The sequence below is a fragment of the Aquila chrysaetos genome, chromosome 2 (genome assembly GCF_900496995.4).
Source record: "Aquila chrysaetos chrysaetos chromosome 2, bAquChr1.4, whole genome shotgun sequence".
In the NCBI taxonomy this organism is placed as follows: domain Eukaryota; kingdom Metazoa; phylum Chordata; class Aves; order Accipitriformes; family Accipitridae; genus Aquila; species Aquila chrysaetos.
Window position 1 is genome coordinate 37,968,383 of NC_044005.1, and position 24,349 is coordinate 37,992,731.

A 24,349-nucleotide genomic window follows, 5' to 3' on the forward strand; every position below is an offset into this window, starting at 1 on the left:
TTTGATAATGTTCCTGTACTAATACTGGGGTGATAGGAAAAAAATCAGTTGCATTCAACCACTTTTTTTCTTCTGTCAATTTGTCAGTCCTGCTTTTCAGGAGAGCATGGGTTAATCCAAAATGTTTCTCTAGCTATTTCAAGTCCCAGTTTATAATTCTGTGTATTGTATATGAAATGATGCAGAAATGGAATAAGTAACAGGAAGTCAAAGGATTGATTGGTTTTAATGAGCATTTTACAGTGTGGCCATTTTGACTGCTAAACAAAAAAGTCTTGAATAAAGTAGATACAGTTTAAAAGTTGTTTCAGGTTTTAGAACTATTACCAGTTGCAGGATTGTTCCATTTTTTTGAAAATGGACTTGAACTACCCCTAAATGTATAACAGGCATTTAATTTGGTTAATCATGATAGATACAGAGGACTAGGAAAATAATTTTTGCTGTAGTTCCCATCCATCATCATGAATTATACTTCGGTATAATAGACATCTTCTCAATAATGATATTCACATGAACTTAGATTAATTAATCTGTTATACAAAATATGTAAAATTACTTTAAATATTAAAAAAGTAAACTAATGAATTTCACCCGCCTTGGATTTTTAGCCCTTCCATCTGCATTTTCAAGCATTAGTCTAGAATCCAAAAGACTGACAACTATTTCTACAACCCTTTTTATGATCCCTATAAAATAGCAAGAACCAGCAGAGCAACCTGATGAATTATCACTCCTATTATTATTCACCTTTCATCAATATTATCATTTTGATAGTTAAAAAATATCACAGCATACTGGTGCTCAAAAACAGTACTGTTGAAACTGTGTCTAATGGGGAGGACTGCCCACAGCTCTAAAGGGTTTGAGTGTCCTAATCAGTTCAGCAGGTTTGTACAAAGCATAAAAGGGCAAATGGGAGCTTGCTTCCCTCCTACAAAATTCAAGAGCTCACAAATGTCTCTCTGCAGGGACAGTCTGTCCTCCCAGATTAATGGGAATGGGAAACCTCTCTGGGAAGGAACAAAAATTGGGTGGGAGGAGGCATGCAGAGAGAGAGTAATTCTGGAAATACCAGTGGCAAGTTAGAAAAATGAGGCTGCTGACCTTCGGTCAAAGTTTTTTTCTTGGGCCAACACATCTTTAGGTTCATCTCCTTCCCAAGAAATTATTTATAGTCTTGGAAGGCTCCTCAGTCTCATTTCACCCTTCAGTCACTCTCAGCAGCAACATTCTGCTTTTCATGTTACAGACCAATTAACAGAATGATTCACAGCAGGGAGTTAAAAATAGATTTAGATTTGGCTCCTCCTGTAGCAAAAAAGGTTATGTAAATGCTACATAGAGAGGAAGAAAATGGGACTGAGAATTGCAGAGAGACCATATAGCCAAGTTGGACATTTCAGTATCAATTTGTAAATTGTGTATTATTTTCTGATTTCCATTTCCAGATGGTCGTGTTTATGTTAACAACAATTTTTTATTTTGTACTGTGGAAGACTTGCAGACACTATCCTGCGTTGGGGAGGTTAGGGCACATTTGAGTGTGCTAGCCATGAGCCATCCACATGGCTTCTGTGTGAAAAACTCAGCCATGGGGAGCAATGATTTTCTTCCTATAGACTTGAATAGCTGGAGCTTAGCATTTCCTGGAAGACTTTGTAAAGACATCTGTAAGAGGCACTGTGACTAATCAGCTATAATATAGGATGGAAAACAGACATTTGTTACCTTTCCATTAATTTGGGCTTTTTTACAGAAAGGAGCATGGGTCATTGTAAGTCACGCAGGAGAGGTGTAATCATGTACAAGAGAAAACGCCTTAGATGGGGGCTGTGCTCGATAGATTATTTCTGGGTTTTATTCAGTGACTAACATTAAATAGATTATCAGTGATGAAGGCAAAGGACAGAACCCAGTACTGCCCTATTCCAGGTAAGTGTGAGACTCAAAGGCCTTTAAAAGAGCTTCTGTGAAATTGTTGTACATTAATATGCTTTCTGAGAAGAAATAATTTCTTTATTTTCATAGTCTCTAGCGCAGCAGAACACAGCCCTGGAGATTCATGCACAAATCTGATGGTTGACTTTTGTTCATAAAGTCAATCTGATCAAATTCTCAAAGGACAAAAAGGAAATTAAATATATGAGCAACCAATTCTAAAAGCAATTGTTATTGTATCATAAATTTGTTTAAATGTTTCACATCGTTACACCTCAAAAAATTAACTCATCTGGTAATAAACTCCAAAAGCATGGATAGTTACAGCGCATTTTATCACCATAGGCACTGATTTCTGGCAGAGTCCTAGACATTTTATAATCTTTGTGGGTTTTGAGGCCCAAAAAAAGCATTTTAAATGGGGTAATTTTTTTATGCGATACATTTTTACTCTAAAAATTGTCACTAAAGACATCAATACTTTAGTAAGTTCAAAACAGTATTACCTATTACCTATATTACCTATAATGTGCGTATAGACTGCATCTACAACTATATGCAAAAGAGCTCCCATAATCCAAGGCATAAGCTTTGCCTTTTGCAGTATTTGTTTTCATAAATATCAAAATAACACACTAGACAAGATTATTTTCGCTTTTAAGCGTCTTCAGGATAAATGGCAGCATCTCAGCTATTCATCCACGGCTCCTTGCATAGTCTGTGGTGAGAAATAAATACCATTTTTAAAAAAACCTATTTTTATGTCATCTGTTTAAGATACCTACTTTAGGATAACATGAATCTTGCCCTAAAAACACACTAACCACGACATATGGCAAGTGTGATCTTTTTTTTAGTTTATTTTAGCATTTTATTTACATTCTTCTCAAAGGATGTTAGATTTCTGTTACCCTTAGAAAAGGGTCAGGATTCAATCAGCTCCAGGCTCAGTTGTTTCTTGGGATACATAGGTCACTGTGATATTGTGGTAAACCAGGTACAATCCATTTCCAGCCTCTCCCTAGGGCTTCTGTCCCAGTGAGCAACCTTTGAAATACACATTTCAAAGTAACAAATTTCAGAGTTTGTGACAGTGCTGAAATGGAGCAGAAGAATGGGCAAGGCAAACACAGCTTCGCACAGCTGAAACGTTGGCCACTGGTCTAGAATCTGCAGATGTCTTAGCCTCCTGTCAAAAGTCATAGAGTAAATGACTGCTGGGCGAGAGCGGGTAAGAACAGTGCTTGGGCACTACTGCTTGCAGGTCTGTGGATTGCTATCAAATACACGCTAATCACAGTCTGAGAAGTCCTGGGCATATTCCAGTGCTGCATATGGAATATAGAGTCAATCTGCACATGAATTATATATACGTGTGACACATACAAAATATGTTGGTCTGATCACAGCTGCGTAGATCTGTGTGTAGCACATGTTCCTTAATAGCAGTAAAGCCTAAATAAGTAGGGCTTACTAAAGTGCTGTGGGGAGCAAGCACTCATATGCCAGCAATGAAATCTCAATCATCATACCAGCTTCTTTTAGTTGCATTTTTTTAGAAAGATTTTTCTTTTAGTTATTTATTTCTTAAATGGTTATGGTCAAATTACAATTTTACTCTGGATTTTGAAAAATATCTATTAAAATAGGCTGCCTGGTGAGAAATTTTATTAAAACCATGTCATTTGTTTGTTCTGATATTTTTCTAGTCTTTGTATTGCTTCTGCTGAAACTTTGTAATGTACTGTGACTTTACATAACTGTAGAATATTATCAGTTTTAGGCTTTGCTAAACTGACCCCCACAAAGATAGATATCCTATGTGAACTAGTGTTGAGCTGTCTCTCAGTATGAGGAAATCTGCTTAAAAACGAAGCAGCTGGTTACATTACTTTACTTACAAGCTGCTGGTTTTCCATATATAGTGTGCTGGTAGAACAAAACAGAATAAAAACTCAACCAAACCAAAGGAAAGAAATTTCAACCGTGGGGACCAGAGTACTCTGCAAAAATATTTATGTACAGAGAACTACTAGATTTTTGCTCCTGTAAGTTTCTAGAAGATCGTCATCTAGCTGTTAGATTTCTGAGCCAGTTATTTTTCTGAGCCAACCAGAGTATCAGTATATTCCTTGTTCTGAAAGTTATTCTTGTGATAGAAATCTAAGGGGAAAAACCTGAAGTCACCTAATATGTGACCATGTTAAAAAAGCTAGATCTGAAGCAATGAACTAATGATCTTTAAATACATTGGAGTTTATACCTGTTGATATCACTAGCAGTATATCAAGACTTATGCCACAAATAAGAATTTTAGTCTTTCAGATTACTTCCATAAAGTTCAAATGGTTTGAGATTTTTCTTTTCAAAAGTAAATTAACTTTTGTTTGTTTATTTTTCAGCCAACTCAGACTGTGATGCCTGGTCAGGTAATGCGCGTTACAACCGGTGCTCCAATTCCATGTGGTGCTGATGCAGTGGTGCAAGTGGAAGATACAGAGCTCATCAGGGAATCAGATGATGTGAGTCACGAGTTAAAACTCATTTTTCTTTTGTGTTCAGCAGAAAATGGCTCATGATACAATCCTGTAAATATAAAAGATAGTCCTACAGAAAAACTCTTCTGTTAATCCCAGAAGTTTGAGGATTTTCGCATCAGTTCCTAGTGGCAATTCTTCTCACTTTTTCAGGCTGTGATAACAGTACTGCAGACCTACCTGTCCTGACATTGATTTTTCATCACAGTTGTTGAATGCTGACACCAAAGTATTTGGGAGCATGATTTGAGTGAAAGGCAAATACCTCCCAGAGATCCGTAACTACAGTCCAATTTGAGTGCCTAGTGTATTCACATTTTAAAATACAGAATAGTGGCAATCAGACATTATATTTCCTTCTTTTCTACTGAGTTCACATTTAGCGATAGAGCAATCTTCTTTATATTTCAGGATCATCCTGAAACTCAGCAAGATGAGGACTTTAAAAGTTCTCCTAAACTCACCAAGTAAGAAGGGGAAAAGTTTTCTTAAAATACATATTGATCCCAGAAGAATACATTGAAATACTGCAGTGTAGCATTACTGCTGATGTAATTAAAGCTGAATATGGTTTTCTGTGGGAAAGTGAATTATTTTAAGTGCTGCAAAATCCACTAGATGACTTGGATTATTTTGAACTATGCTATGGAGATGGTTCTGTGTTACCAGAGTTGGTCTCATTTCAGCAAAGGGGAATTTGGTGGATTTTGGAGAATATGTCTTGTGGACATACCTTACAATAAATGCATATGTTTAGAATAAGGGGGTTTATTATGTAACAGGGGAAGTAAGAGCCCCCCAGATTTTTTTAAACCATAACTAAGTTTCTTCAATAGACCTCTGTGCTCCTTCAAAATGAGAAAATTACTGAATTCAAGACCTCTGAAAACCAGGAAATGGATAAGGTGCATATTCCCCCAGAACATAGTCTTAACTGTATAATTTGAACAGGTTTTCCAGCATACCTGTAAATTGTATTAGCGCCCTATCTTACAAATGCTGCAAAATACCACAGAAAAAATATGAGTACTGCAGTAATAATTCTGTATGCAGAGTTGTCTTAACAAAGTAAAATGTGGTTTTTGATGAAGCACAGGAGCTGTCTGTAGACAACGGTATCCCAAACAGTCCATCTTAGACTTCCTTTGTGTTCAGAGAATTCCTTCTGAATCATTGCCTTCACTTACCCAGCTGTGATTTCAGGACACCATTGTCATGTTTGCCATCATCTGACACATTTAAGGCAAGAAGATACATCTCTTACTGACACAACTTCCAAGTTCAGTTTTGGAATGAAGTGTGTGCATGGTTCTCCGCTCAAATCAGCCTTTGCTTCTCTGCTGCTCTTCTGACAAGCTGTTCCACTTCGCCATAGCTCTATGCTAGCATTGTGATTGCAGCTGGGGTGTAAGCAGATGAATTCTAGTGTTCAAAGCTGATGAAGACAGCAAAAACTGAAACATACTCTCATGATCCTTTCTCATGCCTTATTACTGTAAATGCATAGATTTTTACATCTGATGAAGTCAGCAAGCTGTCTAGGCTGACCTTCTTCCTAACAATTTACTGAGTCATTCTTGCTTTGAGGTGACAGATGTGTATGTGTAGATTATATCTTCCCGTAAAATACACCATTGCTTTCACTGCTTGTTAATCATCCCATTATCCTCACTGAGCAAGTTTTCTGTGGCCATTGCCCACCTCATCATGAGAGGACTATCACATTGCAGAGCAAGATACATGGTAACCTGTTATTTTCTACTTCTTTGGATGACTGTCTTTCTGGATTCCACTTTTTCTGTGCATGTTCCCCTCTGCATGTGAGAACAGATTATTTGGCTATGTGCTTAAACTCTGAAATTTTTAGCGAATGGTCAGCCACCTTCAGCTTCCTTTTCCTGCCTGTAAGTGTGAGGTAGAACTCTTCAGTTTCTACGTGTCCTTGAATACGCTACTCTGCTAATCCTGTACATAAATAATTAGCATAGTTTAACTAATATGTATTTTTCTCTCCTTTTTCATGCCTGTGTGGCTACATATTTCAAGGATATTTTTCTTTTTAGTGTTAAGAACTCCTTCAGGGCTGGGATTTAACTGAAATGAAATCTCTAACATCTGAAAAATGTTCTTCTGAAAAGACAGAGAGTACTTTTAAAAGGAGCTCCTTGACCTCTAGTGGTGGTAGCAGTACTTAAATATCATAGCAAGCATTCCCTAAATGTCTGTAGAAGTCACAGGCCTGAAAGGAATTACATCTATCCAGCAGGAAGAAGAATTCTCATCAGCTTGCCAAATGCACAGTCATTGAGAAAGATCCTTGCAAAATCATGTCTACATCCTTTTCATTTTGATTTTTATGTCACTTTGTAGGAAAAAGGAGGTCAATGTGATCAACCAAAACAAGAGTTAAATCCTATATCAAGACCAAGCATCAGTATATCAGTATGGATGCTGTCTGTTAACAACCATCAGAGTAAACCACTCGGACATAGTTCAAAGTATATTAATACACAGCAAGAAGAATGCTGCCTGATACACACAAAATGGAGGAGGGTGTTCTCAGCATAATGCCATACCTCCCTGCAAGCCCTACTTGACAGCTTGAATTATCTTGTAAAGCATTCTGGGATATCCATCAATTCCATAAATAACAGTCTCTGCACATCACTGTGTTGTCCACAGTCACACTTCCCACAGTGCTCTTCAAACCTGGGATTACTAAATGACTCAAAAGCCTTTTTTTTCCTTGTTTCCCCTAATCCAGCCGTCCTAAATAGGACCTTTGCTATTACTCAAATGTATCATTGGCACTCCTCTTGATTCCCTAGAAACTTCCTAGCTATCTTTAAATGTTATCAAAGATATGGAAAATACAAATCTTTGTGACTGGCCACCATCCCCAGAGTATTATAAAAATAAAATAATTCATAGACTAACTGTTTCCCCAGATTTTCATCACAAGCCTAAAGTGTCTTTTACAGCTTCAGATGGGGATAAGGGAGATAAGAGGACATCCTGGGCACCAGCACAGCCATTTTGGACACTAGCAGCCAAAATAGTCTCTTCTTGTATACAAGAGGAACAGGTATAAAAGAAACAGAATTTGCATTAAAAGCATATTTTGAAAATACTGTGATAAAGTAAGAAATCAGCTTTTTCAGAGCTGATGCTTTTGTTAGTTATTTCCTAGTTTTCAGGGGTTTAAATGTATCCATTTTCACAGTAGATAAACAGAATCACAATCTGTAACAGTACGTTCATTAACATTAACTTTGGGGCCTTTAGTTTAAAGCACTTAGGTTGAACTCAAAATGCAGTCCATATCACCTTTAAGAAAAGAGACAAGTCCCAGTGTCCTATACAACACTATTGTTCCTGTAAAAAATTCCAAATGACAATGACGTGCCTTGTTTGTCTTGTAATATTAGTTTCTGATTTATAACTTTGAGGTGCTTAAAGTATGAAGCACTAGATGGTAATGTAAAAAAAAAATCTGTTCCAGTCTAAGTAAGTATAGATGTAGTGCTACTGACAGGCTGGCACTATCCCAAAGCTGAGTGTCTATATCATCAACCCACTTGCAGGGCTTATAAATTAAATATTAACAATATAGTCCATGTGCCATTTATCAGCATTGAATGAATTGCCAAGCCATTGAAATTCTGAAGAAGTAAACACAAATATTAAAGTAGGCATCAGACCTTTCAGGCCACTGTCTCTTGTTCACAGTAAATAAGCATGATGAATAAGCCTCTTTCTGGTTTGTACAAAGCTCTCAAGTAGGAGTTTCCGCTACAGGAATCTACATGAAAATCATGAAACAGCTAGAGCGTATAGCTTCTTCCCACCATTCTGCAGATGTAGTGACATATTGTCTATCAGACTAATGGTCTTTTTGAAATACCATTGTTCAAATTGTTTGAGCAGATCAAGTTGGCTGAGAGGAGTAGAAAGAATCCACTCGATATAGCAGATCAACAGACAAACGTAAGACTTAACATAGGAAAGACAGGTAAAACCAGGTACCATAAAGAAAGAAAGGTAAAACTATGTATTTCAGTGCTGGTCCTCCCCTGGTGAGCTCATCAAAGAGAGAATTTCTCATAGTTTTAACATACATTGTATTACAATCTTGACACACAGATCAGGAGAACAGTGATGATGCTTAAACCATAAGGTCTCAGTGTAATGAGTACTGTAAGCTGTGTAGACTTCTGAGAAATTAAAGCTGATTAATCTTCTTTGAATAGCCCAGCTGACCGTATTTGATCTCCTTGTTTTTGTAGGGCACAGAAGAACTAGAGGTTCGAATCCTGGTGCAGGCTCGACCCGGCCAAGATATCAGGTCTGTAAACATCCTACTTTATAAACAGTAAAATATCTCTGTAAGGAATAGAAGGCCTGGTGGTTTTTATAGTCATTTTTTAACCATAAGTAGTACTGACATTTTGACAATCTTACTAATGAACATCCTGGACACTCCTCACCGGGAGCAGGACCAATCAAGGAAAGATACTTTCAATCTCATTCTGGTTTTCTTTCATTTTTTTCTGTGCTATGATTTTCAGACCTATAGGGCATGACATTAAAAGAGGTGAATGTGTGCTGGCTAAAGGAACCCACATGGGTCCATCTGAGATTGGTCTCTTAGCAACTGTTGGAGTAACCGAAGTAGAAGTTAACAAGTTTCCAGTGGTTGCAGTCATGTCAACAGGGAATGAGGTAAGAAAAATATGTTTAGAATCAAGGTCTGAATTACTATGTCTTCTTCTGGACAGTGTTTTGGATAGTGACTTCCACCCTATTCCCAAGTAGACTCACTTTTTGAGCTGCAACTCATGCTGACATGAGGTATTTTTGTGAGTGATCAACCTGTAATCAGATGTTTGTGTTTTCTCCCTCAAGGACGCTCTCACAAGTCTCACACATTGTCTTTGCAAAAATTTTGGTAACGTATCCAACCATGTGTCAGCTGCTTTTCTCCTGCCAGCAAGGGAGGACCTGTGGGGTAGCCAGGGTTGTAATTCATACTGCCAGTCATGACTGGAAGAGTAATTTCTTTTGAGCAGCAGTCCTCTGTAGCTATAGTGCAAATGGCAGATAACCTGTCTTTGAAAACTGAATGGTACTACCAAATGCCTTGTTGTAGTATTCTGCCTTAATATTTTTTTTAATAGTAGCACATGTTGAAATCCAGACAATCTCCTGTTGGTAGAACTCCAGACCAGCTTTCTAATTGCTTTGTCTTAACTACATCGGAAAAATCAGTTTCAAGATTAACTTAATTTATTAATTTTACGTATCTTGTGGGTTGACCCCAGCCAGCAACTATACTCGCTTAGTCCTTCCCGCAGTGGGTCAGAGAGAGAAGAGAAAGAAGCAAAAGCAAAAGAACTTGTGGGTTGAGATAAAGTCAGTATGAGGTTTAAAGACAGCATGAAGTTTGAACTATAATTTTGACTGTCCTTTGAGACAAACTTTTTGAAATCCAGACATAAACATAAACCCAATAGCTGTATTCTCATACAGCTTGAATATGTTGAATTTTGAAAACTTTTAATATGTTGAATTTTGTCATCTGGTGGTGTCCTTACAACTTCCACAATCCCAGTGAAGGTTACTCTGTGACTACTGGGTACTGTGGGTGGCTGAGGCCAGCCTTGCTGGGACAGAGTCTTGCCAGATTTCATAACATAAACAGGGTCTGTCATGCAGGAAGCTTACCGCTCACCGAAGAACAAATCCAAAGAGCTACAAGGATTACAGGTCATTATTTTCTGAATAGTATCTTCCCTGTGACTGAAAGTTCTTGCATGTCATTAAAGGGTTCTTTACTGATGTGGGCACTCTGGTTTTTATCATGTGTTAAAAAAGATCCTGCACAGTGGGTTTCTTAAACATCCTATGGAAACCTTCACAGAAACAGAGCTGCTAGCCAAAGCATCAAACTTTAGCCATGCTTCCCTTTTGGTTATTCTTACCTTACTACCTCACACTCTTGCTGTAATTTTGACAGATACATTCTTATTATTATTATTTACCTCTTGTCAATATTGTGTTGTCTTTCTGTGTCCTACAAAAGAATTCCTAATATATGTAAAATATATGTTTACATATGTATGTTTTGTAGTTTAACTTCCAAAATATGTAACACATGTAAAGCAATTGCCATGATACTATCTTGAGAGAAAGTTTTTCATCCAAAACAGTATCTGATATAAGAACCAAGCTTTAAGCTTCTATGATTCCAGTACAGGTTGTTGTATTTAAAAAACATCTTTATTGGTAAGTAGACAATTAATTTCAAAATTTTTTTTTAATACTTTTAAATATGGTTAGCAACATCAATGAAGTTCCTTTAAAACCATTTAAATAGAATCAATAACCTGGAAACTTAAAGTTTGTGTTTTGATTTCTAATGTTTGAGATTAGAAACCAGGTACTCTTAAGGAGAAAGAAGGTTTTGCAGACATGAAACAATAGAAACAAACTAAGCAACATGCAGGATTGGACTAAACAAGCACATTACATAACTTATTAATTTAGATTCACTAAATCACTTTACACATATATTTTATGATAGGTGTCCAAGAGTATCCTGTCTAATCTGAAGAAGAAAATTCTCACTTGTGTAAAGGCACAGTATTCCAAGGAGACTGACTGAGCATGTTTCTCATTTTATAGCTACTTAATCCTGAAGATGACCTCTTACCAGGAAAGATTCGGGACAGTAACCGTTCAACTCTCCTAGCTACAATCCAAGAACATGGCTACCCAACAATCAACTTGGGAATTGTGGGAGATAAGTAAGTACCACATGTTAGTAAAGATGTCACTTCATATTCATGTGGTGCGCTTTATGGCATCCATGGAAAAAAGAAATACCAGAGAAAATGGCACTCAGTGCAAGTGTCACAGTGTTGTGACAGGTCACGTCTTGGAGAAGATATTTTACCCTTTTCATTAGAAAAATAAGTAAGTCTATTCTAATAATAAGAAGATTCATTTGATAAAATTTTTATTGAATGGTGTTTATCTTGTTTTGCCTTCTGTTTGTTGAAACATGTATTACTGCTGCAAATTGAATTTATTGCTGCAGTATCATCACAAGCACGATACTTAATACACATAAGAGGAGACAATTCTACAGCAACTATCCTTTTTTCTGATCCAATAAAGGGAGAAGGAAGGTTTCTCTCAGAGTTTATTTTCCATGCCAAAATTGATTTAGAGTATAAAATTTTGTCACATTCTGAGTAACTGTCTTTTGGGGAAGGCCCCACTGCTGGATGTAGCTCAACATTTCCAGAAATACATCAAAGAATTTAAAAGAATCTGATTTTTTTTTCCTTTACTGGTATCTCTACTTCGATTGCCACAGAGTAGTACCCTGTGATCAGTCTTTCCGTTCATCTGACAGTGATTGCTCCTTGTTTCCCAGTGGTAGTGAAGTCACATCTCCTGTTGAGAGCTCTAGTATAAGTATTCACAGTGCAAGACTGTGCAATGCCTGTCATCCATGGCTTGAGTTTCTCAGCATAACGTATTTCCTCAGTTTATTGAGCCCCAAAGGCTTTGAACAGGCTCTCTTGTTTCTCATTTTGGGTATCAAACCAACTGACAGACTTGGTTCGATAGGGAGTTGTTCAGGTTCACCTCCACCTGTTTGAGAAAAAGGGTATTCCTTGTGGGTAGGTAAAAGTGAGGCCAGATTAGAAAAAAGAAAAAAAAAGGCAATAGTGAATTTCAGCACCCACATTTCACATTGATTGATGAGAAAATTCCCAAGCAGGGAGGCAAGGTTACTGCTATGGAATAGCTCATTTCAAAACTAGTCTTCCATAGTGCAGGATTCAATGCAAAACATTACTAGCTTGACAGAAAGTATATGAATGGGCCAACCACTGCGTGGTTTTACAATATGTGAACCAGCCTAAATGGTGGCTCTGGGAAATGCAGTTGTATTTCAAGTTTCCATACAGGGAATGTGACACACAGCAACCGCAGCAGTTGTTGTGATCTTAGGGAAAGCAAACCCTTTGGGATACTCTCACTGCATCCAGGCATCCTTTTTGCTTCTCTGGCCTGGCAAAACTCCATTGCTGTTCCAAATAGCAATAAATATCAAAAAAACTCCTGCCCATGAATGTTTCCAATTTCAGGTAGAGATTTCATGCAAACAGAACCTAAACTCACAAGATTGTTCTTTCCAGAAATGGTATCTAAATGTTCTGGATCTCTAGAGTGTTTTCTATATTATAAGGACCTTTTTAGACTTTAAAACACAGGTAGCAAAGTTCTCAAATAAAATTATTATATCTAGAGATGAGGTTCTAGATTTGCGTATCTGCGAAAAAAGAAAACGGCCACAACAAGGCTGTTAATCATAGTCAGCTGCTGAGAATCATCCCTACATAAAAGGGTTGGCAGCTTTTTTCTCCAACAAAATATTGGAGGTGGAACTTTTTGCCACCTGAATGACCGAAAGTTGCTGCTACTGTCATCAACATTACTGTCAACATCAGCTTACATACTGTCATTAACAGTGGGTTAATCCAATGGAAAAGATGCTTTCCCCTGAACATCTTTCTGGTAGCTCCTCTGGCAAAGTAAGAATGTAAAGCTTGTTTGTTCTTTATGGCCTTGTCCTAACCAAATAGGTATAGTCTCAAATTGCTGTATAGTGAACTCCATCAGATGGAGAGTTTAATTTAAGGTTATTGTGCAAAACTATAGCTATGTACTCCATTGCCTTCAGGATTTTTTTCTATAACCTCCTAGGTATGGAGTGTCTGTGAAGATAATTAATCTTGAAATCTCTCAGTAATAATAGCAGACAATTTTAGTGAGATTTAAGGCCCAAGAGAATTATTTTACTTTTCTATATTTTTTACAAATATGTTTTGTGACCCTTTTTTATTTGTTGGATGCTAGCTGAAAACCAGACAGCAAACATGCATGTCAGTCAAAGGCAGACAAGTGCCAGCAGCTTTGCTTTCAGTTATGAGAGAGGTTGATACTTTTCAATTCTCCCTATTAAAATGTTCTCTGTGTCTTGAGATAGTATTACCTTGGCAAAGGTAATAAGAGTTCTTTTTGAACTTCCAGTTTCATGCCTGGGGAGTCGTTTCTGCAGAGGTAGTTATTTTGGCTCATAGAATAGAAATAACGAGCCTCCAATTGTACAGTGATTTTGTATTTTGCAGTAAGTTTTCAAGGAATAATTTGGTACTGTTGATTTAGCCAAGAATCTTAGCAATTCTTCTGCTGTTCTTCTTGCACTCACATGCCCAATCCATATATTTACAACAAAATGCATCTGCATTTTCTGTTTCAGTCAAATAGAAAATCTGAATATGTAAATTAGTTTGATAATAAGTACGGTATTATTTCATTTTATAATAAAGCTACTAAGAGAATGTTGCCCATATGGATATTTCAGTATATATCTTTTGGACTAACATGACTGATTTGATGGAGTACCATGGCACTTGAAGAAATCCAAGAGTCTTACCAGAGAGATCTTATGAAGGGTACAATTTTGATGTTTTAGTTAGCATGTTTATAGAAAAGGTGAACAAGCCTTCACTGTCTGTTGTATGGTTTACTGGAGTTAAACCATAGATTTTGTATGTTTGTGTGTGCTCGTGTATATGTGCAGTTTATTTTGTATGTATAATACGTATCTAGATAGTGAAAAAGAGAAAGATTTTATATGCCTGCAATACCTACAGATGTAGTAAAAATACTGGCAAACAATACTTTTCAGAAGGGAAACTTAAGAACTTGTAGTTTTTTCTTTGAAGGTATCACTGTAATGTATTTCTTCCTTCCCATATTTCACACTTTGGGTTTGGTTTTGTTTTTTTTTTCTATTTCGTCTTGTTTATACATTTTACATTGAGTAAATTTTACTGCATTTTACTGGGTGTGAAAATTGTTTTAGACTAGTATTTGCAAAGACAAACTTAGAGGTAAGTGTTCCTATATTTCATTTCAGAATATGAATCACTCAGAGGTGTTTAGGTAAGACAACAGCTTGTCCAGCTGCTTCAAAGCCCAGGACTGTGATACATGTAAACACGTTCCAACAGAGAATGTGAAAGGATGGGGAAGCACTTGGAATGTCTGTGGGTGGCTGCAGAGTAGTTAGGAGCACTCTAAAAACGTCTTTGCATATTAATCATACGTGAAGTTACATTTTGAACTGGCCATTCAAGTCTCACTTAGCCTATATTTGAATTCTCAATTGAAACCAATATTTTATTTCTTTTTGGAGCATTTTAAGAATTTCTGAGACTGTCATTGTTTGTTTCCCTTCTCATAAATTGTATATAGGTCTCGTCTCAATATTCAAAATGAAAAACAGCAAGTCCAAAACACATAGATAAAATCTACAGTTAAAAATCCTAGAAGCAAGCAATAGGAGAAAAGAACAAAGCTGGAAAATGCAATATAGCTGAAGTTATGGATGGCTAGAAGCCAAGATTTTCTCTATTTGTGTTCTTATCACGTAAAAATCAAGCTGTTTGAAAAGCACGTATCTCTGGGTAGAAATGAAAGATACTGCATTTCCAGAACTACTTTAAAGACAAGAAACAAATGCAAAACTAAAAAAAGGAAGAACCCTTCTGATGTCGTTCTTACTGTTGTGTCTTACATCTTTGTCTGAATCACAGAATCACTTGCTAAAAAATTGCAAAAACAACTGGCCAGTTAAAACTGGTATTCCCGTGTACTTTTGAGTGTTGTCTCACATAGCAAGACAAAGGCTTCTAATTTCATTTCCTTTGCTTATAATGTATGAAATTATTTGGTCCTTTGGAAACCATTGATAAAAACAAGAGTTACATCTCTGATCTGATCTGTAGAACTCTATTAACTTAATTATCAGTATAGTTTTGTGTCTGATGATTTCATTTGTGGTGTTCTTTGTATCCACTGTTTATTTAAAGCTGTAAAGTTTAGCCCTAGCAAAATCTGCTGTAGCGTGGGCCTCTGTTTTAGAAAGCCATCTTCCATTTTGACAGTTTTCCTTCTATGACTCTTGTATTAAACTTGCTAAAGAATTTTGATTACATGTAATGAGTTCAATTTCCTCCATTTTTACCTTTGTTTACATGAGTACATTTTCCCTTTCTCTGCATTCTTTTACCTATCTTCTAATTCCCTTATCATTTTTCTGAGAGACATGTATAACATTAGCTGCTTCCAGCTGCATTTTCATTTTTTGAGCCTGTGATTTCACAATGGAGAAAGAAAGAATCTCTCTCCTTATGAGAAAAATTTAGGAAATTCATATTATCTGCTCAGTTGCTTTAAAAATTTATCAGAACAGTTATAAAATCAGCAGTATATGAGAACTTTTCTACATTAGAATTGATTAGTTTCTCATTTATATACCTCTTTTTTATGACATACTGTTTGACATATAGCTTCTAAGTGACAGGTAAACCCATTAAAAATCATCGTTGTTATTGTGACAGCATTACTGTATGATATCCCTAAAATAAAGGCTTTGAAAGAGTCCCTTCATATTTTGGAAGGGATACTAAGATTTCATTCAAGGCTTTAGTCTGCTTAAATTTTATGTTTGCCATCCAAAAAGAGGTTTAAATCTTTTGTACTTGTGTGGGTTGCATGTAATTGCCAGTATTATAATTCAGATGGAACATCTGGAGTGGAGAAGAGCGGGAAACTGTTGCAACTCTAAAATTTCTCATGCAATATCAGCTTGACAGACATCATCATACGAGTTAGAATATGAGTTATAGGCAGAATTCAGCCACAGAATCCTAGCCTCTCCCTGCACCAGTTTAATGTCCAACTTGGGTACAATCAAATATACTGTGAACAGAATTAGTAGTAGTAGTATCATTTAATAAATGACTGCAAGAAAAGGCTTGTTAGAGAAAAGGCCTTAAATCAAATGTCACAATATTAGTTTTTGCTAAAGTGACTTCAGTTCTAGATCTGCTCAAAGAATGATGGTGTTATAAAGTGTGATCATAGCCTAATGAATCCAGGGACACTGGGTAACGGTTTGAAGGTGATTCAGATATGGGCATCCTCTCTTCCATTGTGCTCTGTCAAGAAGGATATTCTCCTTTTCAAGTCGAAATGTTTAATATCTGTCACAACTCTTGATAATCATTAGGGCAAACTTCAGATAAGTTGTCATATGTGACAAGTCATCTCATCTAGTGCACATTCAGAAAACACAAAGCAACTTGTAGGCCAAAACAGAGGTGGAAAAAAGAACTTGTGAAACGGGGCAGTACAAGTCCCAGGGGATCTTCTGTACCAGTAGGAAACTACATACTGTGACAGGTAATAAAATTTCATGCCGTAGAGGTGACAGGTGCAAAGGTAATGCACAACAGTGCGTCATTCTCATAATTGTCCTCAACACAGGCATGGACTTCTTCCTGAATTAGCATTTATAGAATCACAACCCAGTAGTAGAACATGACACTAAACAGCAAATAATAAAGAGGACAGAATACTATGAAAACCCTCCTATATTTGAAAATAGAGGGAATCTGTAACTGTATTTGTTGGAGTGAAATAAAAACTACTGTAGTCTATTTTTGAGGCATATATTAACATTTTTAAAAATAGTTGGAGACATAAGTTCTTTTTACAAGAGAACTTCAGCCTCTAGGAGCCAAAATATCATTCACTTAAATTACTTTCAACCTCCTTAATATCTAGATCATATATAGGAATTTGGGTTCCCAAGTCACTAAGAAATTTTTGAAGACTGAAATTTTACTATTAACACCCTAGAAGAAAATAATTAAAACTAATAAAGGCAGTAGATACAGAAAGATCAAAGAAGTGGTGAATGTTGAAGATAGGTCACTGTGTCAGCGATATGAATCACTTAGAAAACTGGTTATTAGTATATTATTAATACAACCAAGTATGAATTGATATATATAGGACTAAAGAATGTAGGTAAAATTTACAGGATGGAGGATTATATCTTGAGAAGTAAAGATTTAGGAGAACCTTTGAGTATTGTAGTGAGTAATCTGCTAAATACAAGTTCTAGCATATGTATAGAGAGCTAAGTCTCCTGTAGATTTAGAAGGTTATTTTTGACCTTACCTTTGTATTCCCAGGACAAGAACACAACAGGATATTGTATATAATTCAGAGGAGAACCATTAAAATTTTTAAGTGGTTGAAAGACGGACTGTATACTCCAACAGTATCAGAACTCAGGCAGTTCAGTTCAACAGATATTTTTACAAGATGACTTGATTACATTCCAATAATACTGAGCCACATGGAGAATAAACTTTGAATAAAGTTTCTGTTTCAGCAGCAATGGCTAGATATTAAAGTTAGACTAATTAAGACTGTAAATAAAGCATATTTTAACAGTGAAAGTAATTAGTTATTAGGAAACTATATCAAATGCTTTGAGAGATACTCATTTCAAAGCAAGATTGGATATTTATTTAAATGTGATCTACAGTTCAAACAGAAGCAAGTTCAGGGAGGTTCCTATATTATATTGAGTGCCAAATCACACAAAATTATCAGAATTATTTCTCCTGGTCGCAAATAATCTCTTAACTCTTACTTCAGAGAATTAAATTAATATTCTTGTTATACTAATGGACAATATGTAGTAGAAGCACAAAGTCAGAAGACCAGTACCAGCAGAAATAACACAGCAACAGTGATCTGTAAAGACAGAATGCAAGTCAGAGCTTTGGCTATTTTAATATGCAATGCTCAAATGAATTTGAAACTTTCTAGAAATTTTGACAAGATGCTTTTGGTTTCCTCGCCTCTGTGTAATTCATGGTGTCATTTAGAAACATCTGTAGTTTCAGTCTGCTTTCTTGGAGAAGAACATTGTGAGAGTGAGAGTACTCTTAGAGTTTAGTACCTTGCGGGAAAAAGTTCTTGATTTTTGAGACTGCTGTCCGTAATGTTGATGAGTAAACCAGAAGCTGGGATCACTTAGAAATCTGAAAGTCTTTTGTATGTCACTTCCTGACACAGTGACCCTATTTCAAGAAACAGAGACTGACTAAATTCTCTGACAATGGATAGAACAAATAAGGGACTGAAGGCATTTTAGGAAATGGCTATCTTGGGAAAACTGTCAGAAGGAAATGGACATCTAAACTTATAACCTAAATAGTTTTAATATTTTTCCATGACTTCCAAATAACATAAGTATGCATCTGATCTGACAGACCCTTTCTGTGATGACCTAGGAGGAAAACCCAGGCATGGATTTACAAGGTGATAAAGGGGATTTTAGATTTCATTTTAGTAGTGTCCATGTGCATGAGTAACAGTAAAACATAGTGCAGGCATACTGGCCCAGTCTTCTCATCATTCGTCAGTCAGATAGGATCTGTGTGTGCCCAGAAGTGATCTTTGAAATGACAGACTGCAGCTGCTATGTGCAGGATAAACTGAGCCTGGGCTGGGGACTGCGGAGGGAGGTTGATTTTGTTGCTGTTAACAGTCCAGCCAGCCGAAAAGAAGAAAGGGCTCAAGAGTTGTGCAATGACTATTCATGACCTGGTCCATTTCAATCTTGAACGTCTTATTTTAGTTTTTTTAAAAGAGACATTTCTAAATCTTCATGTCAAATGAAGATTTTTTTTGCGTTCTACATTTAATTGTCCTACATTTAAGAGTATAAAAGCATAGATTTCAGCTTATTTCGTATTTCTCTTACAAAGGACGCTATCTAAAACTTATTTCTTCCCAGTGAAACTGACTTGGAAGAAATGCATGTAAAAGGAAATGCTGTCTCCATAAAATAGGAATTCCTAGCAAAACATTGTTTTAAATAAGGTCCTGATAGCAGTAACTTTCTCAGTTTTGGACATTTTTTCTAAACCTGCTTCTTGGAGCAGGGTAGCTGGGTATAAGCTTCTCATGAATGAAGTGGCATCTTTATTGACTATGGAGATATAAAATTAGGATAAATACAGCCCTTTCCCCCTTGCAGTCAAGAAGGTGACATTTAATATGCCTTGAGACCCATTTCCTAAATAAGAAGCTAGAAAGTATGAGTAAAAATGTTTCATTGGGACCCATCTCCAAATATTTTCCCATTATTATCCCATATATTCCAGAATGTCAAGGTGTTTAACACTTCATTTTGCTTTGTCTGGAAGTCAAGAGTAAAGAAGTTTCTCCATAGACTCTGCAAGGAAGGATGAACTACACATTGTTGGCATGCCCAGTTTGGGCCTAAATCCTTCCATAACTCCACTCTTCATCCTTGTGAGAAGCCTTTCCAAACTATAACAGAAGTGTGTTCCTGTACACTCCCTTTCTCTCCCCTTGGCTGGCCTTGCAGAGAAGAAGCATTTCCCATGATGATTTTGAATATTCAGAGCCACCAAGGGGGACACAGCTGAGCACAGAGCATCCCTTTCACCCCAGGAGCCTCTCTCCTTCCCTGGCTCTTTATTATACCCCTTCTGCTTCCTTTACCCTCAGGAAGCCAGATGTTTTTAAAGAAGAAGGGACACAGAGCTTCCAGAACACTGCGGAGACAGGCCTACCAGATTGGTGAGCACCATTTTTAAAACACTTGGGACGTTGAGGCACATGCATGCTCACAGGCAGGCTCGACTAAATGTCTGTCAGTGCAGAGCTTGGAGCACGGGTTCTACTAATGGTTGCCATATAGAAGCAAATGGTGGTTTATTCTGTCCATTAAATAGCACTGCCTTGTCAGTTAAGTTCTTATGCACCAGTGCACTGGAGACATACATGGCTCCACAACATTGATAAAATTAAAACTCTGTTAATAGCAAGAATGTTTACATTATTTGTCAGTCGCAGCAACCATCTTTATCCATCAAGGCTTTTCCCTTTTAAAAATACAGCAAATTAGGAAGAAACCTGCTTGATGTAGTAGCAGAGTACACTCTAGGGAAGTCACTGTGATGACTCTTCAGTCATACCTGCATACTTGTTTTTCCATTACCATGCTGATCATCTCTAAAGCAGGCTAACTGGAATGTTCATGAAATCTCTAAATTATCCACTATGCTTTTTTTCCAAAATACATGTACAATTATATAGGTCTTATTTAGAGTGATGGCTTAATAATACAGATTAATTTATAGAACTTACTTCCTATCATAGACAGGCCAAAGGGGCAGGAGTGATAACAGAGCGACAGTAAACCACCCGTCATTTTCTCCGTTAACAAACAGAAAAATTAGTTTCTATAGTTAGATTCTTGCAGGAATTAAAACTAGGCAGAAAAGTAATGAAAAACCTATCAAAGGCTAGTACCTGAAAACTACAGTCATGTGAGGATCCTCAGTGTGGTTAGTAGGCCTATTTTTATAACCAAAGGTTGGAGGATTGAGTTATAGCTTAATGTTCACTTTGGACACTGGAAAAACAAGTTTCTGTACTCGTTACTGAATCAATCTGCCATATCCTTAGCCTTCAAAAGACTTGTTCTTGTTCAGCAATTGATTCTTCATGCTGAAGCCACGTTGTCATAAATCTAGGTTTTCCTCATTAAATTGACTAAAGAGATCAACCCACTAGAATCTTACACTGTACTCTATACACCCCAAAAAACTTAACTGCAATTAGCTTACGAGAACCTGCAGTCTTTAAAACATTTTAGATTAATGTGAAGAACATGATATAGACTGTCTGCTTTATCAGAAATTGCCTAGAACCTGGAATCTACAAGCAGGTGATAAACTTTGAATGCCTCATACAAGTCTGTTCACATATCATTGCTAACAGCCTAAATCTAGAGGACACATTAAATGAGCCTTTGGGCTCTTCTAAGCTGGAGCAAGCATCAATAAAAAACAGCCCCTAGAATAAAGCCTTGCTACCCAAAGCATGAGCAATTAGAATGCTTCTGCTACCAGGGCAGGAGAGAATGCAATGGGCATTTTCTTACACTAAAAACATCTTTGTGCTTGAAGGAATATAGTCCGGTATTGTAGAGACAAATGAAGTTCTAGTTCCTTCCATTGACTAGCAGCTGTCAAAAAATTGACTTGCTGGTCTCAGACAGGATAAGTTTCTCTTTCTGTTCGTTCTCTTATTTCTAATAAACTGTAGTTTACTCTTCTTGGAGAATTTGTATTAAGTTTTAGTAAACAAAAATCGATGTCGTATTTCATTTGTCATTTTCTAAAAAATAGCTATATGTTTTAAGACATAGCTGATGAGAGGGAATTTTAAAAGGCCTTTATATATTGTCTCTGGCCTGTGGCTTCCAAGTCATTTTTCTTCTGGAGACAGACATTTTTCCAAATGACTAACTTACGATTCTGTAAAAGGTGGAGCTTTACAGAGAAAACCTTCACTTTGAGGCATTGCCTTTAGGGACTGCATTGCTACCTGTCACAGAGGCATCCATACTGTAGTTCAATAGCAGTTACACCAGTTTATGGGGAGATGAATTTACTTAAAATTCACTTTAAATTTATCTAAAATATACTCTTACATAAAATTGAAACTAAAGCAAAATGAAAAGGTAAGAAATTCCATTATAACAATACCATGTCACCATGTGTCAGATTTTGCAACACTATTTGGTTTATAAGCAACTGGCACTAATTACATCAAGCATAATATTTTACTTTCAGTTATGTCAGTATAAGCCAATTCTCATATTTCATGAGTGCTCTGAAAGAAATAACTGCAGAACCGCGTTTACCCTTCAGACTCACCAGTGCACTGTCACCTTTACTGATGAGCAATGTCTTTGGCATTGATTGTTGTATTGTGTGGTGTAATCTTCAGTCATATTATTTCAGCCCAGCTACAACTGTTGAGTAGTTTCCACTCCAAAAATGAAAACTTTCCAGTGAATCCATACAGATTCACTTCCTTCATAAGAAGGAAGATAAAATAGAAGCTATTATCTTTACCAGTGAAATCCCATCCAGCTTCTTGGAAAAACTAATGGATTTCTGGTAAGTATTGGGATAAGGTTCATTGCTATCAGGTAGACAAAACTTACATAGTCATGTTGAACAACCCAAAAGCTACTGTAATTATTCCAGCTTTCCTCACAAGCTGGCCTGTATTCCTAGGGAAAACATACTGCATCTGTTCAAAGTGATCCAAGGAAATACCACAGAAGGTAGAAGGAAGAAACATTATGAGAACATGATGAAATACACTGGAGAATTTTGAAACAAATATGGTTTCAGAAGAGTACCCATATGTTCCTACATACATCATCAAAATCGGATCTTCTTCTGCTTTAGAAAACCATACTAGTCAAAACACAGAATTCCTGTTACATTGAAATATTCATTTGTTGAATTACATTCATTGAAATACATTGAAATACATTCATTGAACTACATTCAATATTACATTCTACAGAAGTTGGGTTTTAGTTGGCTAAACGTAATATGGCATCTACTCACTATTCTGCATCCTGCAAATTACTGATATGCAAAATATTCCTCTTGGCCATGAGGTGAGAAATGGGTGACAGACTTTGTCTTTATGCCTAGCTGCATCCATTTATTCATTTTGAAATCTGTCACATCAACTGAATGAGCACAAGAAGAAAAATGTGAGTTAATCATAAAGGATCAAACCCATATCCCATCTTTCCTCAAACAGAAATGTCATTGAGCTTGATGAGATCTCTGAGTACAATAAATACAGTCTCTTGGTTTTTTCATGTAAGTTTTACTTAAGTAAATTCTTCGTTGTTTTGGAGGTGTTTCTTTTTTATTCTGATGTAGAACTAGAAACTTGATTGGGATCTTTGCATACAAGGGGAATTTTTAGCAGGTCCTTGTACATTACTTAAATCTTTTCTTCTTCTGGGAGATCTGTTTAGCAGAAAAGAGACCTCTTAAGACACAAAACTAGCACAAACCACTGTTCCCAGTTTGTGTGGGCATGGCCAGAATGTGCTAAACTCAGGGTCCCTACAGATGGCACACAGCCTTTTGAAGTTTACAGTCAGCTGCTGTAGTTTAGAGGAGCAGCTGGTCTACTTTGGTCTTTAGTATGATTGGTGTAGGATCACTGCTAACACTTCAGTTTTCACTATGTGTGCAGGAGTCTGTAGCTCCTCTGAATCTGTGAGGAATCATGTCTGAGGGGGTAATTATTTCAGCATATAACTGAAATACTTGAGATGCTTTCAAATAAAGTAAAACAGTAGGCAAGAAAGGTTACCCAGCTCTGCTTTTGTACTCACAGTAGACACTTCTGCATGCATCTGGTGCATTATGGTGCATGTAAATCTTTCTGTATCTGTGTCTAGTATCTCTGTAAAGCACGTGCGTTGAAGGTGCTAACTGTGATGGTTTGCATGCACAAATTTTGTAAGTACAGGTTTCCAGAAGACCTGGGTTTGTAAAAGTCTGGGCTGATGCATAGAAGAGTACAACAATCACAAGTGTTTCTATTAGTCACCCAACAGTAATAGCTGTATGTGGCAATAAACAACAAGGACTGGAAATGACTGTCAGGTAATGAGGTTTATTTGAATGAATGGGACTACTGTGGCAAAGAACTTGGTGGAAATGGTCCTGGAAATTAGTAATGAACTATGGATTTTGTACTGTGACAACGGCTTGATAAGTCAGTCCTAACTAAATGTTCCAGTTTGATTTTACAGGGATCGCTCATTTTACTGCAGAGTGGTAGGTGATGCAGATCACCATTTGTTGTTACTTGTTTTCTAAATTAAATTATAAAACCGAGCAGTTTAATTGCATGTATCATACTGCTGGTGTTAAGGGTTGTATCACAGAAAAGGCTGACAGATTTATAATTAATGACAGTGAAGCACAACAACAGGATCAACAGAAGTGAATTAACAGACACTGATTTCTATTTGAAAGAGAAAATTACACTGTAAT

General features: G+C 36.7%; 1 protein-coding gene across 13 annotated transcripts in view; it reads left to right on the forward strand.

Moving 5' to 3' along the window:
- GPHN (gephyrin) overlaps positions 1-24,349 on the forward strand; it is a 316,516-nt gene that overhangs the window by 276,955 nt on the left and 15,212 nt on the right. For 8 of the 13 annotated variants that reach the window (XM_030040830.2, XM_030040792.2, XM_041129406.1 and 5 more), the window contains 4 exons: positions 4,344-4,463; positions 8,765-8,823; positions 9,047-9,200; positions 11,163-11,284. In XM_030040830.2, the coding sequence (XP_029896690.1) occupies positions 4,344-4,463; positions 8,765-8,823; positions 9,047-9,200; positions 11,163-11,284 (455 nt within the window). Of the gene's footprint in view, positions 1-4,343; positions 4,464-8,764; positions 8,824-9,046; positions 9,201-11,162; positions 11,285-19,964; positions 20,037-24,349 lie in introns of all 13 variants that reach the window. The other 5 variants (XM_030040768.2, XM_030040775.2, XM_041129394.1 and 2 more) reach the window with 1 other exon arrangement.